General features: G+C 53.6%; 1 protein-coding gene across 1 annotated transcript in view; it reads left to right on the forward strand.

Annotated features, from left to right (window-relative positions):
- The first annotated feature begins 17346 nt into the window (after window positions 1-17346).
- The window catches only part of RTN4R (reticulon 4 receptor), a 131402-nt gene continuing 131220 nt past the window's right edge, over window positions 17347-17528 (forward strand). Inside the window, exon 1 of the mRNA XM_030582941.1 lies at window positions 17347-17443. Coding sequence (XP_030438801.1) covers window positions 17422-17443 — 22 coding nt within the window. The 5' untranslated portion in view covers window positions 17347-17421. The remainder of the gene's footprint in view (window positions 17444-17528) is intronic.

Here is a 17528-nt window from a genome sequence, read left to right on the forward strand (position 1 = left end):
TTTTCTGTTCTGTCTCCCCACAGGTCTGGCCCATTGCTTTCCTGAAAGTTGGCCTGTACTTTGCTTTGAATGCAGCAGGGAGTCAGAATTCCGCCCACTGTTCCCTTCTATTCTTGGCCCGCATTTCCCTCACCTCCCCACCAAAATCTGTTCATCTTCTGAAGCTGGCTTTTATTTTCTGACTGCGAGAAAATTTCTCATCTGCGGGGGCTGTCGTGCCATTGGATGTTGCACCTCGGAGTGGAGCAGCGCCTGCTTATGGCTCAGTTTCCCACCCCCCTCAACTTCAGAATTCAGTTCCAGCCTCCTGGTGTAGCTGGGACCCAGGGGGTCTCCCAGCTGGTGCCTCGGAATGGAGATCACTTTGCATCTTCGGCAATTGAAGTTTATTTCATTGAATTACTTGCTTTGTGCTAGACTTGCTAAATGTCTGGGGCATTGTCCCAGGGGGATATTTCTATGTATGTTTATGGCTTCTAATGCCTGAGAGTGCTTGTTTACCCTGCAACTCCACCCGGCTATTCGTCCCCCATCCAAAGAAAGCGCGGAACAATTTCTCTGTCGAATAAACGGGAAGCGATTATTCATCTGCTGCACGAGGCTAACTGCAAACAATCATACAAAATATGCTCCTTCTCCAAAATAATGGACAGCCCCATCTCTGCACAGTCCCACACGTCTTGGTCCAGACAGCTGAACAAAACCCTCCACTCCAGTTTTATTCCCTTTGGTTAAATAGCCATTTACTTGATGGGGCGCCTCGTTTACTGAGACAGCAGCAGGAGCTTAGTCATTCGCAGCCCAGAGAGAGCTCCCTAGTCGCTGGAGAGGAGTGCAGCAGAAAAGGGCTTTGATTTGAGCAGCAGGGATGCAGACACCAACGCAAACCAATGCTACCCATGCTAATGCCATGCCTGGCTCCCTGAGCTTCCACAGCCCGTCTGGAGCTCAGGTGCTTTGGGGATGTCTTAGCATGCTACGAGATCGCTGGATGAAAGAGCCTATGGAAGTGCAAAGTAACAGCATCCTTAGTTTTTCTTTTACAAGATGCTGGGGCAGAAGGGTGACAGGGAGTTTTGGGGTCACAGCAGCAGGGGGAGGGGACATTTGCCAGACAAACACTGATAGGTAAAGGCGACCACAAGATCTTCCCAGATCTGCCCTTTGTGCACAAGCTTCCTTGGTCTTCCTCCAAGGGCTGTATACTTCCTCCTAGGACTGGCAGTCTGATCACAGATGTCAGAGGCCCAAGACTGCAGCCTTTAGTGCCTGTCTGGGAGCTACGGAGCCCTCTGGCTTCTGTTTCTGTGTTCACGGTGGGGTTTGAAGAGTTACCTTTACATCCTACCCTGACCCTTCGGAGATGTCTATGGCCTCAGAGTCCCATTGGTCAGGAATGGCATTTTCTTGGGCCCCTAGTGTCCTTGAGAAGCCCAAGGAATGGGGCCAGTGTGGGCTGATAGCTTATTCCTCCGCAGCTTAACCCTCAGTGGCCAATTCCCAGGCCACAATGGCTGACAACAATTATTCACTTGGAGGGGGAAGATGCCCTTCTGGCTGGGGTACATCCCTGAGGATAAGGATCTGGCTGCCTCTCTGCTGCCAAGAAAGGCAGGGAGTGTGAGATATTTATGGTGATGACAGCTCATCAAAAAATGTTCTTTTTTCCCATGGAAACTTTTGATTTTTTCAGAGAAAATCCAAACACTGAAATTTCACCCAAAACTGAAAAATATTGACCAAAATCTGAAATACTTTGTTTTGAAAATGTTGCCACTGTGCCTCCTGGGGACTGCAGTTTGGGTTCCTCATGCTTCTGTTCTCCTCTGTATGCCGCATATACTCAACAGACTGCATTTCCCATGATGCACCCTCTTTGCAAGGGTAGCAATGCATCATGGGAATTCCTTGCCTCAATGAGTCATGGGAGATGTAGTTCAACCAGGGAGCTCAGCTGACAAATGAGAATGGGAACAGAAGGCACTCAATCCGCAATTCCCATGAGGCATCACAGCAGCACTTCCATATCTAAATATTGCAGTTTTCTGGCATTCAGTTTCAGGCTGAAAAATCATAATTTTCCTTGGAAAGCTGACACTTCACACACACACACACACACACACACACACACACACACACACACAATCATTTAAACAACATGCCAATATTTTCTTGGAAATATTTTGATGGAAAACTTTTGATCAAGCCCTACATATGAACCTTTTGGACATGGCAGGCTGGGTCCCTCATTGGGGTTAAACTCCCCACAGCCTCACCCCACCACCTAGCTAAGGAGTCCTGGACTTTCAGGGAAAGGGAATTCATCTGCTGTTGGAAGAATCCAATCCTTTTCACTGGAAAGGGGATATTGGAGGCCATGGGGTCAATGACTGGATCCCTGGGTTTGCCCAGCCACTTTTCTGGAAGAGACCTACTGAGGTGAGGCCTCACCAGCAGGCAGCCATTTTGTCTTCCCTTGGCTCTGGCTCTGGCTCTCCTCTCCCAGCAGGAAGGCAAGGTGGGGTGTCATTATTACCAGTTACTGTTTGTGCTAGGACAGTGCTGGGGGCCTGTCTGAACTGCTGGGCTCTCATGCCAGGGCACTGCGGCTGTAGCTGCTCCTGGAGAGCTGGGATTCGGCTCATACGTTGCTCCCATTTTGCTATTTTTTGGCCCATGCGCTCTAGGTCCCATCGTCCCTGCATTCCTAATGTCTCCCAGTTTAACCTCCACTGGGAAGTACATTCGTGTGCAGACCCCCTGCTCCTTGAATGATCTAGGTCAAATACAGCCAGTCATCACACACAACCCCCACTCCTCACCCCCTGGCAGCTCCATGCTTTGCTATTCACCATTACTCAGCAGTTTATGCTCCTCAGCCAGTTTCTCTTCCACATGACGGTTCTCGTATCCAAGCCAACTGGAACGAGCTTTGCAAGTGAGATTGTGAGACACTGAATCCAGCACTTCCCTGGAATCCAGACTGAGTTCCACCCGCCCACTTTATCCTTCTACCAAACAGCGATGGAGTCGGTCTCTGGAACCCTCCGGCTGCTCCCCACTGGAGACACCCCATTCCTCTTGAGGAGCTCAGAGGTAATTCCTCTCTCCGATTGTTCTACCAAGGTGAGGGGGTTGCCTTCCCAGCTGGTAATTGCTAGGATCTCTCTTCTCCCCTCTTGGGACCTTTGATTTTCACTGTCCCGCAGGAGAGGGAGAGAGTGAAAGCAGGGGAGGGAGGGGGAGGTGGGCAGGAGATGGGGGCTGCAGGTTTCTTAAGCAGCTAGCAATGGGAACCATTCCAGTTTGTTGAGCAAAATCCTGTGCCCTAGATTCTTGCAGTGTTGTGTATGCTGCCTGTCCAAAGGTTCGAGGGCGGGGTGGGGGTCCTTCCCAATGTCCCTCCATAGAGTCCTGGTTGAGCATTCGGGTGGCCAACGCTGCACAGGCCTCACGCACAGCGAGCTTAGAACAGCTGGCTTGCAGAGCACCTGACTAGGCACAGGCCTGTAGTCCGCAGATGAGCAGATAGAAGTGGTGAGCGCAGGCCATTGTCTCACTGGGCTCCTGCCCCGTTCAAGCAAGAGACTCGATGCCCCTGGGGACTCACTCTAGGAGCACAAGGGAAAGAACTGAAGGATTCCCAGTTAAGACACAAGCAGGGTGAGTCATCTGAAATGAATTGTTTACTTGGTGAATTTTGCCTCCCCTGTTTACAGATGGGCTTGGAGCAGATTGCAGCCTCCTCACGTTGATTCATTATTGGGGACTATTTGCAGCCAATTCCTAGCCTCTAGTTTGTTTGCTAACACTGCTGGGAGTACAGTGGGTTTGGAAGCTGGTCCTGATTGGCCAGGCGGTGCTCTCCTCTCCTCTCCGACTCGCCCCAGGCTAGAAGAACATGACTTTCCGTGTCAGGTTTTGGTGCAGATGCCCTGACTTGCGCATTAGAAATTCGCTTCTGTCACTGTTCTTCAGTCGTTGCTTCAAATGTGCTGCTCCTGGGCCCACTCTTGCCAAACTTGGTGATCAACTGGTCCCTTCTGGCCATCCACTCTGAATCTATGAATGCAGGTGGAGAGTGATCCCCCCAATGGAGCAGACCCAGTTGGAGGGAGGGTCAGTACAAATTGTGGACCGGAGTCAGAGGAATGGTGGTACAGTTCAGACAGACAAGGCTGGGGGAGAACAAAGCCCTGACTGGGCATGTCATGGAAATGGGAACAAAATGCCATAGAGCGACGATCCGGGCAGTCGATGCTCTTTTCTAAACCAACATGATGATGCTAGAAAAGGCAGAGGGCCACAAACAGCGTAGGCAGGGAACTGCGCAGGGACCTCCGTGACTGGGAGAGGAAACGGGCACAGCCAGAGAGCAATCGGTGTGATAACGTCACACACATGCATATATACGTGGTACGTGACAAAACGGAGACTAGGCCAGTTCCCCGGCATGGCGCCTCCTGCTGGTAAGCAAGAGCAGCAGCAGCAGCAAGCCACTCTCACGGTTTACTGCACGCACTCTCAGCAGCTTGTTGACTGCCCTTGCACTTTGTGGGCAGCTGGGACATCCATCAAGGCAGAGACCATCCATGGGTCTCACGAGAGCCAGGGGCCCAGCAGTGCAGCTCTTCTGTAGGGCCTTTGCTGGGATCCTCCCTTGGGGGGAGAAGACGAACCCCTCTGCTGCTCTGTGAGCCACACGATAATGTCCATTCCCTCTTCTTCCACCGATCCCGTTTGCTCAGCGCCTGGTTACCAGCATGTGGGTGAAAGTCCTGCATGTGTAGCGAACTTTTACTGTATCCATGTGCTGTTCTTACAGCAGTTCCCACACATACGCATGCACAGGTTTGGGTATGTTCCAAATATAAATGTATGTATTTTAAGGCTGTCAAGAGATGTAAAAAAATTAATTACAATTAATCATGCAATTAATTGCACTGTTAAACAATACTACAATGAGGTGAATTGAAAAATACTATTTAATCATTTTTACAGTGCAAATATTTATAATAAAAAGTCATAGTATAAAGTGAGCACTGGGCACTTCGTATTCTGTGTTGTAATAGGAATCAATATATTTGAAAATGTAGAAAAACATTCAAAAATATTTAATACATCTGAGCTGGTATTCTACTGTTTAACAGGGCGATTAATGGCAATTAATTTTTTTAATCACAGTTAATTTTTTGAGTTAATTGCGTGAGTTAACTGTGATTAATCGACAGCCTTAATGTTTTTCTTCCTGCTGGATATAGCCCATGTTGTGATCACCAATTTAAGATTTATAGGGAAAGGAATGCATGGCTCTCGCCCCCTCCGGGGGACACTAAACAGAGACACATGCATCCCTGCCTCCAGGAGGTTTGCATGAAGGAAGTTCCCTTGCATGTTGTCCATTCTCCTTTTTCTGATAACTCGGTACACGGCGGAGTGTATTTAGCTGTACCAGTGTCAGGCCTTGATTTTAGGTGTAAAACACCTGTTACTCTCTAAGAACCTTCTGGGTTCAGTGCAGTCTTTCAGAGGAGACCCACAAGCTATGCTCTCTCATGGCCACTTGACTTTTGTTCTTTCTTGCTCTGTCATTCTCATACTCTAAAGTTAATTCTGAATGAAAGAGCAGAAGCCTTGGGCTTACTAGTGCCATTGTGACTGAAAGTTAACGGCTGCTGTCTGTGCAGGGAGAACATATTGCATTTCCCATGCTAGCAGCTGCACCTCAAGGCAAGGGATCATAGATTCATAGACTCTAGGACTGAAAGGAACCTTGAGAGGTCATCGAGTCCAGTCTCCTGCCCTCATGGCAGGACCAAATACTGTCTAGACCATCCCTGATAGACATTTATCTAACCTACTCTTAAATATCTCCAGAAATGGAGATTCCACAACCTCCCTAGGCAGTTTATTCCAATGTTTAACCAACCTGACAGTTAGGAACTTTTTTTCTCATGTCCAACCTAAACCTCCCTTGCTGCAGTTTAAGCCCATTGCTTCTTGTTCTAACCTTAGAGGCTAAGACGAACAAGTTTTCTCCCACCTCCTGATGACACCCTTTTAGATACCTGAAAACTGCTATCGTGTCCCCTCTCAGTCTTCTCTTTTCCAAACTAAGCCAACCCAATTCTTTCAGCCTTCCTTCATAGGTCATGTTCTCAAGACCTTCAATCATTCTTGTTGCTCTTCTCTGGACCCTCTCCAATTTCACCACATCTTTCTTGAAATGTGGTGCCCAGAACTGGACACAATACTCCAGCTGAGGCCTAACCAGCGCAGAGTAGAGTGGAAGAATGATTTCTCGTGTCTTGCTCACAACACACCTGTTAATGCATCCCAGAATCACGTTTGCTTTTTTTTTTTTGCAACAGCATTACACTGTTGACTCATATTTAGCTTGTGGTCCACTATAACCCCTAGATTCCTTTCTGCCATACTCCTTCCTAGACAGTCTCTTTCCATTTTGTATATGTGAAACTGATTGTTCCTTCCTAAGTGGAGCACTTTGCATTTGTCTTTATTAAACTTCATCCTGTTTACCTCAGACCATTCCTCCAATTTGTCCAGAACATTTTGAATTTTGACCCTATCCTCCAGAGCAGTTGCAATCCCTCCCAGTTTGGTATCGTCCGCAAACTTAATAAGCGAACTTTCTATGCCAATATCTAAGTCGCTGATGATCATGTGAAGGCGCTCTGGCTTCTTGTCCCAGCAGGAGAAGTAGAGAGAAAGTACAAGTAGGACACACTGAGGTAAAGTCTGCCCATGACCAAACACCTGCAAGTAGGGGTTCCACCTCTCCTGTTTTTTCCAGAGTGGTTCCTTTTTTTAGGTAGCTGTCCTTTGAAATCTGTAAATCTTTGTGGGATGTTAAAAATCCTGGTTTTTTTGGTTGGTCAGCCCAATGGCTCTCCCAGCTGAAGTGGCTTTTGTGTGGGGAGCTGTGGAGCTGCACAGGGACAGATTAGCAGGTGAGACGAAGGCAATCAGAGCTGGCAGCACCTGCAACGCAGAGGTTGCAGAGGTGATCGCTGGAGATGAGCAGGGTGGGTCTGGCTGCTGCTGCATCCTGCTTGATGAGGCTGGTGCCTGGGACACCCTGGGAGCTGGAACCCGTGGGGCTGGTGCCGTCACCTGGGGTTGGTATAGGAGACGGTGCCTAGGGTGGGGGGCAGATGTTCCCTGTTTTTTCTACACCAGAGATGGCAACCCACCTGCAAGCCACTGATGTGCTGCCAGGATTCCAGCAGGGGGCTGCCACAGAGCCACTTCCTTCAGCCCGCGGCCATGTCTGGGTGGAAAACGTGATTGCAGGCAGGAGGGGAAGGGATAATGGGGCATCTGCAGGGGCCATTTTTTTGCTCTTTGTGCAGCACATCCCATAATAGGGTCCTGATTCACGATTGGGGCTCGTGTAATGCACATGAATAATAATCATCATAGTCATTTATTTTCCCATTTAAACAAGCACTCCTCTCTGGCTCTCCATCTGGGTTCTCTTGCCGCTTCTTGTGCTCTAGTCCTATTCACAGGCAGCATTGTGGGGGCAGGGATTATCTCTTTGTTCTGTGTTTGTGCAGACCCTAGCACAGTGCAGTCCTGGTCCGTGACTGGGGCTCCTGGGGCTGCAGCCATACGATAATAAATAACAATAAGAGGGAGAGATTCTCCACCTAACCAAAGAAGGAGGCAGCCGCACTTGGCAAACAGGCTTGGGGCCGAGTGTTTGCAGAAGTATCTGGTGTGGTTCGCTGTGCTCCCAGACAACACACTGAAGGAGGGGAGCTGGGGGATGCGCAGTGGGATGCCATGGGGTGCAAAGACCAAAACAATCACCTTTGTCAGAGTATTTCTGAGTCCCAGGGTCCGCAAGCCGGCCCTGGCACAGAGCGTTAGTAGGTGCTGATAGAGGATATAGCCCATGGGAAGTAGGGCAGGCACCCTTCCTATCACATTGATGGTGGAGCCTGGAGGAAGAATTTGGTCTCTTGCATCTGGTGTGGCTCCAAGACACAGCAGCAAACATGTGTGACACTGACTGGAGTGGCACCACCCGGCTAGTGGAGACATAGTCCACTGTTATCATGACTGAGGGAGGCCAGTTCTGTGTCCCTCCCTCTGCACTAGCCCCCACTCATCCCCAGCGTTGCAGCCATGGTTCGGACCAGGATGCCTCTCCTGGCGTGGTTCCCCAGGCAGCATGGCGGGGCAGAATGTTGCTAAGGACAGAAGGCTTGGGTCTGAAATGCTGCCAGCTCCACTGTTACCTGATGTGCATCAGAGCCTTTCCTCTTCTACAAAGGGTTAAAAAGAGAAAGTAAACAATGGAAACCTTGCAGATAAAGCCCAAGTTCCAAAGGAAAAGAATGGATCTAGGGTGATGGAGAATTCGGAGGAGATGACCATATAATTATCCAGTCAAGGCAAGGTGTCTCCTGGCTTTGTTCCCAACCGCAGACGAGCTGCATGGGATTGGTCAAATGGTAACTAGCAGCCACCCTGGATTTCCAAGGACTCAGCCACTCCGCAGATTCCTTCCCATTCACCCATCCGCTGCCATTTACGGCTCTTTTCCCAGCTGCCCGCAGCACAGATAGAAGAAGAGAAGCTCTGCAATTAGCAACGAGCAGGTCTGGCACACCAGTGAGCTCAAGGGGCCTGGGAACAGGTGTGAGGGCCTTTCTAGCTTGCCAGTTCAAATTCAGCCGGTCATCAGCCACCAAAAGCAGTTACCATCTGATGGCCACTTGGTGGCTTATGTGCTGCGAGCTGTTAGGTCTCAGCCCACCCCTACTGGTGCAGGCATCAACTTGGAGATTCTGCCCCTGCAAATACTGACACACTCTCCCCATGTCCAGATCTGCCTTTCCGAATTAACAGTCAAATACCCACAGCTAAGGGAGAGGCCCTGCATTTGTCAGGTGTTGCGACTGTCACTCCTGGCATTAATTCCTTTGCTGATCACCTCAACCCACCCTACCACCAGGCCATACTTGCTTTGCTGCCGTTTTCCTGAAGGGGAGGTCTCCAGGAGTGACATGCAAGCTTGTGTCGCTTAGGGGAGTGAACAAGCCACCCCTTGAGTGATTGTAAGTTATACCCGCCTGAGCCTCCCACCAACATAGCTACTGCTGCTGCATGAGGGTTTCTTAAAAAATGGCAGAACCCCAACCACCCACCGCCCAGTTGACACTAAGCGATCTGTTCTTGCAAAGAGAACAAGGGCTGAATGAGCATCAATGGGCTGATCTTTCCTTCCATCCCTAGAGGAGAACTCCCAAGTCCGAGGTGAGGCATGCTGCCCACCAAGAGTGGGCAAACACTCCTTGTCTCTGCCCATGCTGGCCTTGTGCTGTGGACCAGTCAAAGCCCAATTGAGCACCTTTCTCCACCGGTAATATTCACCACCAACCCCCTCCATCATTACCAGGGCCCCAATACCAGCATCGCCACAGCACCTACACCAAGGTGCAGGAGAAATGCAAGGCGAGGGGCCAGCTTTGTGCTCTGTCCTGTGGGGTGGACCCGGGGCACAGGTGGGCAGTTGCCCGTTGTGACGAACTGGGAAAGTTCTTAATGTTTTCTCTGAGTACTGTGTTGGTGCCTCAGTGTCCACATGGCAGTTCTTAAGTATCTGGCAGAGCAAAGGGCCAGTGCACCTAAATGCCTGGCACTCTGTCTCCTAGCAACTGATGGCCTGGGCCCCTCCTCTGCAAAGGTGCCAGCTGAAGGTGTTGGAGACAAAGGGATCAGGTGACCTCCTGGCCCGGGAAAGGGGCTGAGGAGAGAGGAGGGGCTGGGAGGGGTTGTTAGTCTGGAGCTGGCTGGGGTCAAGGGTGGAGGGCAGACCTGGGGGTCTGGCTCACTGCCCCCCAGAATGGACCCAGCTGAGGGGTCCGGTTCACTGTATCTACAAGCTCTGTTTTAGACCCTGTTCCTGTCATCGAATAAACCTCTGTTTTACTGGCTGGCTGAGAGTCACGTCTGACTGCAAAGTGGGGGTGCAGAACCCGGTGGCTTCCCCAGGACCCCGCTGGGGTGGACTCGCTGTGGGAAGCGCACGGAGGGGCAGAGGATGCTGAATGCTCCAAGGAGAGACCCAGGAGGTGAAGCTGTGTGAGCTTCTTGCCGTGAACAAGTCTGCTCCAAGGGAGAGGAGGCTCCCCAAAGTCCTGACTGGCTTGGTGGGGAGCAGTTCCAGAGCATCGCCCAGTGACTCCGTGACACCCGTTCTCTAGCTGAGCTATACGTGCAGAGACTCCAATAGCTCAGTTTTATCTGGCCCCCATGGCATGAGGTGAAAGGGTTATTGAGCCAATTAGATGAACTGAAAGGAACAAGCAGCCCTTCCATGCTTCTCACCTGCTCCCCTTTTCCAACCCAGCTCTTCCTTTGATTTTCTGGAGCGTATGCCCAACATTTCCCATCGTTGGAATATATTTCATCATGCCCCTGAGCTGCTGGCTTTCATTTCCCAACGCGTTTGAATTAGAGACCCAGGAGCTGTCTGTCTCCCAGCTGTTTTAGAGAATGTTTTGAACACTCCACAAAGCCAGCAAGGGAAGTGACCCAGATTTCAGTAGCCCATTCACAGGAGCGGCAGACCTGGCCACCGGGCTGCCTCCCAAGATCTACCCTTGTGGATGGATAACCATTCTCGAGATTGATTTATCACAGCAATCTGTAACTCGCTAACCCCCATCCCCTTTTGTCCTATGACTGCAGAGGTGTTAACAGGTCACTCCACCTTGAACCATCCCTTACAAAATGTGCTAACTACTTATGCTAAACAACCTGCTCCACCTGTGACACTGGGAGTATCTTTCCCAGACCGGTAGAAGAGCTCTGTGTGGCTGGAAAGCTTGTCTCTCAGACTGACAGAAGTTAATCTAATAAAATATTTCCTCTACCTCCTGCACCTTGTCTCTCTGATATCCTGGTACCAACAGAGTTTCAACTACTCTGCCTACATTGTAGAGATAGGCCAGAGCCAGCCCAGCTTCATATCTGGCCTGGCCCCACAACAGGCTGAGCTAAGCCCTGGTGGCTGAGCACCCCGCGAGGATGGAATGGTCAGAGTCAGTCATAGCTATGTGGTGTGGGCCGGTCTCTCAACAGCACAGGCCAGCCTGGCTCCTGCAAGGACATAACTCTCCAGAAAGGGCCTGTCTGTTCATAGGTGTGCAAAGCAGGGGTGGGATAGGGGAATCTCTGCAGTGTGCCCAGGTGTGCAACACAGGTGGCATGAGTAGGGACTGGAGTGTGTGCAAGTTGGGGTGAGGCAAGAAGGGGCCAGGCTGCATCCAGATGTGCAAGGCTGGACAAAGATTGGAAGGAATGGGGGTGAGGTATTCACTAAGGCTGGAGTGTGCACAGGTGTGCAAGGCAGGAGGAGGGGCTAAGGAGCTAGCCCTGCATCCTCCGTTGCACAAATGACTTGGAAGGGGTGGGTGGGAGGCAAGGTCTATGTATGTGTGTGGGGGATGGGAGAGACAGGAGGAGATCAAAAGGGAGGGGGGACATGGGGAGCTAGAGTCAGGGGCTGTCAGGACAAGGCCAGACCAGGGAGCTGGGGGAAGGTTGGGTGAGGGAACCGGAGGGGGCTCGGGGAGCCTGGTTGGGGGGAAGATGGGTTTAAGAGGGGAAATTGATTTGCCTGGGAAGAGTTGCAAGGGCTTGCAAGTGGGGGTTATGCAAATGAGGTCATGCATATTCATTGGGTTCATTGCTTAACCCCCAGTACCCACAGCCCTAGCTGGTGTGGGAGGGCAGTGCCCAGTGCAGCCTCCTGTGTGCTGAAGAGATCTGCCCTGGGGTGCTGGGGTTGCTGCATCCCACTCTGCCATGGCCTGTGGCTGATGGCACAACATGTCTCCCTGCAGAGCACGGAACTGAGTCCCCACCCAGCCAGCCTGAGTGCCAGCCCCTGATGCAGGGGTGTGGCCAGGGCGTGCTCCAAAGCTCTGGCATGGGCACCCCCACTGCAGCACCAGAGCCAGCGGCCACATGTGGGACCGTGGCTCCATGTAAATATGGTGGCAGTGCTGCTTACATCTAGTAAATCTGAGCCCTCGGATTGGCTGCTGACCCATTTGCCTGCCTCTTGGGGCAGAATAGCCAATCAGAGCTGCTGCAGGCAGAGCTTTCTCTCGTGCCCTCTCTGCAGCAACTTGACACCATGAGCAATAGGGACAGGATGGTTCCTTTCCCCCTCTCCTGGGAAGGGGCAGGAGGGGGAACCCCGCTGTAGTTTCTCACCTGCCTGGGGTGTGTGTGAAGAGTCTCAGGAGGAGCAGAGGAGAGGCTGGGGGCTGGACTGATAGGGGATGGGGGCAGAATTAATTGATGGCAGGACAGCGAGCTTATCCTCCAGTGCACTTCTCCAGTGGCATGGCTGGCTACTGAGAGATGGCCAGCGTGAGGGAATCCTTGGCTGACAGAAAGCCACGGTAGCTGGCCTACTGGATTGTAAGGGGGCACATCGGGGCGGGGGGGTAGGGGGGCTAGAGCACACAGTGCTCCTCAGGAGCCTGGGCCAATGGTATGGCTAGCAGGTAACGGTCCCTGCTGGCCAAGGCGGCCCCAGTCAGGCTCAAGTTTCCAATACACCATGCTCAGCTTAGGCACTGCCGAGGGTTGAGCCCCGGGTGTCTTTTTCAAACCTCTGCTGCTGAGCGTAACCCGGCCAGCCTACTGGGAAGTCACGGATCCCTGCCTTTGTAGCGACCGCAGCAGCCGGGACAGGCCCTATTTTGAATTCTTCAACCCAGTTCTGGGAAGAAAGACAATCGATTTTCACTGCACTCAACACTCCCGTAGTTAGTGGCTTGGTAAATGTTAACGCTGACGACAACGAAGGAGAGAGCGCAGGGGCTAAAACTAGGCAGTGTGGGCTGAACAAGCTTCCCTCTGCCAACATGCGGCAAGACAGCTTCTCCGCTCCTCCAGCCTTGGGCTCTCCGCAGTCCCTCTACCAATGCCCCTCAGTCTTGACCTGCAGTCCCCCTGCCACTCCAGTTCTGCCAATCCTCAGTCCTTCTCTGGGGCATGACTCCACCGTTGGTCTGCCAATGCAGCATCCCCTCCTCCTCTAGCTGTCCTCTTCATCAGTGGGTTGCAGCATCGCTTCCTTGTCAGCTCTGCCCTTCACCCCACTCTGCTCATGCTCCTCAATCCTGGCCGGTAACGACACCCTTCAGTCAAGCACCAGTAGCCTCCCTCAGGGGCAACTGTCAGCTCCTAGCCATGAGACGTATTTGCCTGTCGAATAATCTAGGAGAGCCGGCACGGGGGACAAAGACTGGAGTAGATTGGATGAAGCGCTGGAGAGTAGTGTGCACGAACAGTCCTGCCTTTGCCAGGGGCAGGGGGGAAAGGCTGCGGGCTGTAGGTTTTTACTATCTCCAATGTGGGGTTCCCCATTGAGCCACGTGGTGGGTAGCAGATGATAAATGTGACTCGTGGCATTAGAAGAAGGGCAAATTCATGTCCCTCCTTACTCAGGCCAGATATCAGCAAAACTCTCTAGAAGTCATGGGCTGGATGGCACAAGCACTGCCCCACCTGTGCTCTGCAGGCTGGGGGAGAGGGGGCCAGCCCAGAAGCCCCTGTTCCTGCCATTCCTTTCCGTTTCTGCCTGTCTGCACAGAGCGCATGGCAGATTTAGGATTAGGTAAGGAGAGGCATAACTGAGGTCATGATGCTCTGTGAGGACAGCCCAGCCCAGCCCAGCTCATGGCTACCTAGAAGGAGCTATGTGTGCCCAGCACAGTAGGGTGACGGGGGGTCAGGCTCCAAAAGAGACTCACTCTCTGCTCTGCTCTGGCTTCCCCACCTGGAGACACTGTGAGCCTGGGCCAGCAGAAGCAGAACTGAATCCACAGTGAGGTCCAACTGGCCCAGCCATCGCAGCAGGGCAGAGCTGACTTCAAAGCACTCTGGGACGGCCAGGCCGGGGAAGCAGAACTGAGGTCATTGACCTGACTCTGGACTGAAGGAGAGCTGCCCCCTGGGCTACCATTAAGGCCAGGTTGACACTAAAAAGCTAGGTCCACGCAACTACCTCACTCAGGTAAGTAGAAATCCACCCCCAAGCGAAGGAGTTAAGCTAAATAGAGTAGAAAGAGAGAGCCTGGGACATGAGGACTGGGACAAGAGGCCCGGTCTGAGGCCTGAACTAAAGTAGTGGTCAAGCCCTGCTAATATGAAGCAAAGTTAGCAAAAGTCAGGCTGTGAGCAGAATTCCTGGTCACAGAACCCGGCAAGAACAGGGCTGGTATTGCAAAAACCCACACATTCCTGAGAAGCGCTAGGCACAGGACACTCATGTCAACAAATTCCTTAAGACCCCGATACTACGTATGGTACAAACACACTCCCCAAAGATAACAGGACTGCTCTTAAGGATAAGGTCAGGAGGACAGTGTAATGAATAGAGATGTTTTAATCACACCAACAGGCACAAGGTAAAGGGTGGTATCTGACTATGTTTGTATGGGTGTTTAAACAGGGGTCTCAGAGGAAGTGTCGTTGGACAGCCAAGGGGGGAATGGAAAGTCCCTCCATTCACCGAGCTGAGTCTATTGTCATGGGCAGTATTTGTAGCAAGTATCAGGTACTAATACCACCCTTGGTCGACTATAAACCTAGCCAGGTGCCTTCACTACTGAAACAGATTTGTGGTCTTATTAGGTGATTCGCTTGAGGTCAACTGCCAGCTAGCTGCGCAGAGCTGGGACAGCTGAGAACATACACACGCAACCAGCATGTGACAACATCGACTAACCCACAAGGTTGGCAGAAGAATTCTTCCTTTGGTCTGATGTGACGAACTGGGAATGTTCTTGATGTTTCCTCTGAATACTGTGTTGGTACCTCAGTGTCCCCTATGCAGTTCTAAAGTATCTAGGTGGTGGGATAAGGGCATGTGATTGCTGAAGAGCAAAGGGCCAGTGCACCTAAATGCCTGGCACTCTGTCTCCTAGCAACTGATGGCCTGGGCCCCTTCTCTGCAAAGGTGCCAGCTGAAGGTATTGGAGACAAAGAGATCAGGTGACCTCCTGGCCCGGGAAAGGAGCTGAGTAGAGAGGAGGGGCTGGGAGGGGTTGTTAGTCTGGAGCTGGCTGGGGTGGAGGAGTGGAGGGCAGATGTGGGGGGTCTGGCTCACTGCCCCCCAGAATGGACCCGGCCGAGGGGTCCGGTTCGCTGTATCTACAAGCTCTGTTTTAGACCCTGTTCCTGTCATCGAATAAACCTCTGTTTTACTGGCTGGCTGAGTCACATCTGACTGCAAAGTGAGGGTGCAGGACCCTGTGGCTTCCCCAGGACCCCGCTGGGGTGGACTCGCTGTGGGAAGCGCACAGAGGGGCAGAGGATGCTGAATGCTCCAAGGAGAAGCCCAGGAGGTGAAGCCGTGTGAGCTTCTTGCCCTGAACAAGTCTGCTCCAAGGGAGAGGAGGCTCCCCAAAGTCCTGACTGGCTTGGTGGGGAGCAGTTCCAGAGCATCGCCTGGTGACTCCGTGACACCTAGCTACAGCAACAGGAGACCCCTCCTCTCACACAGGGGTTACACTGAAGTCCTTTACTGGCTGCAGTGGCACCAAGGAGTGGTTTAAGTGTAGACCCAGCCGGAAAGTGAAATGACCGAGATGACGCCAGTGTAGCTACATCGCCGTAGCTATGCCAGCATAACCATGTACCCAAAGGGTGTTTTCCGTCCATGTGGGAATGCCGCCTCCCCAAACGAGGGTCACTGTGTGGATGGAAGCACTCTTCTGGTGACAGAGCTGTGTCTCCACTGGAGGGCTGGTCAGCAGAGCTACGCTGGGCAGGACTGTGGTTTCTTCACACCCCTGGCTGCTGTGGCTATGTTGATTTCACTTTTAAGGGTAGACCAGGCCAGACTCGCTGGAGGGGTTTGGGGGGAGCTCCATCCGCTGGCCATTTGTTACCTGGAAGGAGGGCATTGACCCTACCCCTGGTGTATTGGTTGACATTTCTCCATTTCTTATAGGAAATATACATGGGGGGGTTCCTTGTTTCTTTTGCCTGGGTTCCCCTCCTACCTCCCCCCCCCAGCTCAAAGAGCATTGTGATTCCACGTTCCCAAAGGGCTCTGGGTGCTGGAGGGGCGGGGACCACCCGCTAGAGGTGGTGACCAAGGAGGTTACCTTGTAATGTCCCAGAGCCAGGTAGTGTGGGGCCTGGAGCCAGCAATTCTGTTGTTGTAGGACAGGCCCTCTCCAAACACTGTGGCTGGCCCTGGCGGGCCCCTTGGCACAAGGAGAACCCAGCAGAGGTTGTGGGGTAGGATATACACCCTCCAGGCCTGCTAACTTAGGGCATTAGGCAGGAGCTTGCTCTGGGATCCAGGTGTCTCGTGACTGTCACTGCAGGGCCTCCTGCACCTTCCTGCGGGGTTGGCCTCTGGGAGAGAGCAGAGACTGGGCTGGAGGGCGCTGGGTCTGCACAGCAAGGGCTGCAGGGGGCTCCAGGGCCAATGAATGGACGCATCTGCCTTTGCATTGCCAGGCTCCGGTTCCCCGCAAGCCGCCCCTCGTGGGGAGGCTGGCGATCGCCCTCCGGGGGGGCAGCGCAGGGCCTGGGGGGGGGGGCGGAGCTCCCTGCCGGCGGGGCAGGGAGCGGGCTTCACGCAGTGTTGTCAGTGGCACCGCTCTACCGCCGGCGAGACGCCACCTGCCCCCCATGCCCCGGGGCGCTCTCCCCAGACCCCCGTCCCATGGAGCCCGGGAGCGACCGGGGCCCTGACCGGAGACCTGCCCAGCAAACGAGCCCTCCAGGCGGGCCGGGCTACCCGCTGTGCCCCGTTATCCCGCTCCCCCAGCAGTGCGCAGCCCGGAGTCCCCGCACGATCCCGCTCCCCTCTGCCCCCTCCCCGTCCCGCGGGCAGGCAGCAGCCCCGGGATCCCGGTGCCCACCGGCGGGCGGCGCCCCCCGCCAGCCCCGTGCGCCCCCTGCGCTGCGCCCCGCTCCCGGAGCCGCCCCGCCCTGTCCCCCAGCCCCCTCTCCAGCCAGGAAATCCGAGCTCGGCTGATTCCTCCACGTCAAACCACATGATCCCATAAAACATTCAGCGCGCTGCAGCCCGCCCGGCAGCCCGCGTTCCCCTCCCGCGCCCCGCTCGGCTCCCAGGGACCCCGCGCCGCAGCCGCCTCTCCCAGCCAGGACCCGTGCGCGCCGCGGCGGCCGCTGCGCCCCAGCCGTGCGCCTTGGGGCGGGGAGCCGGCGCCTGGATGCTGACTCCGGCCCCGGGGCGGCTTGTTGCCCCGCTGCGCGCCGGCTCCGGCAGCGGGAGAGCCCCCGCCCTGCGCTCGGGCTGAAGTTCGCACGCCGACCCGGCTGGCGAGGACTGTACCCCGGCGCCCGTTTGCCTGCCGAGCCGAGCCTGCCCCGACCCCTAAGATGAAGAGGGCGATCGCTGAAGGTAGGTGCGTCCCCAACGCGGGGACCCCCGGCCGCAGCGCCACGGGGGGGCAGGGCTCCAGCAACTTCCCAGCCGGCAACTTCAG

Source organism: Gopherus evgoodei, chromosome 13 (assembly GCF_007399415.2).
Source record: "Gopherus evgoodei ecotype Sinaloan lineage chromosome 13, rGopEvg1_v1.p, whole genome shotgun sequence".
In the NCBI taxonomy this organism is placed as follows: Eukaryota; Metazoa; Chordata; order Testudines; family Testudinidae; genus Gopherus; species Gopherus evgoodei.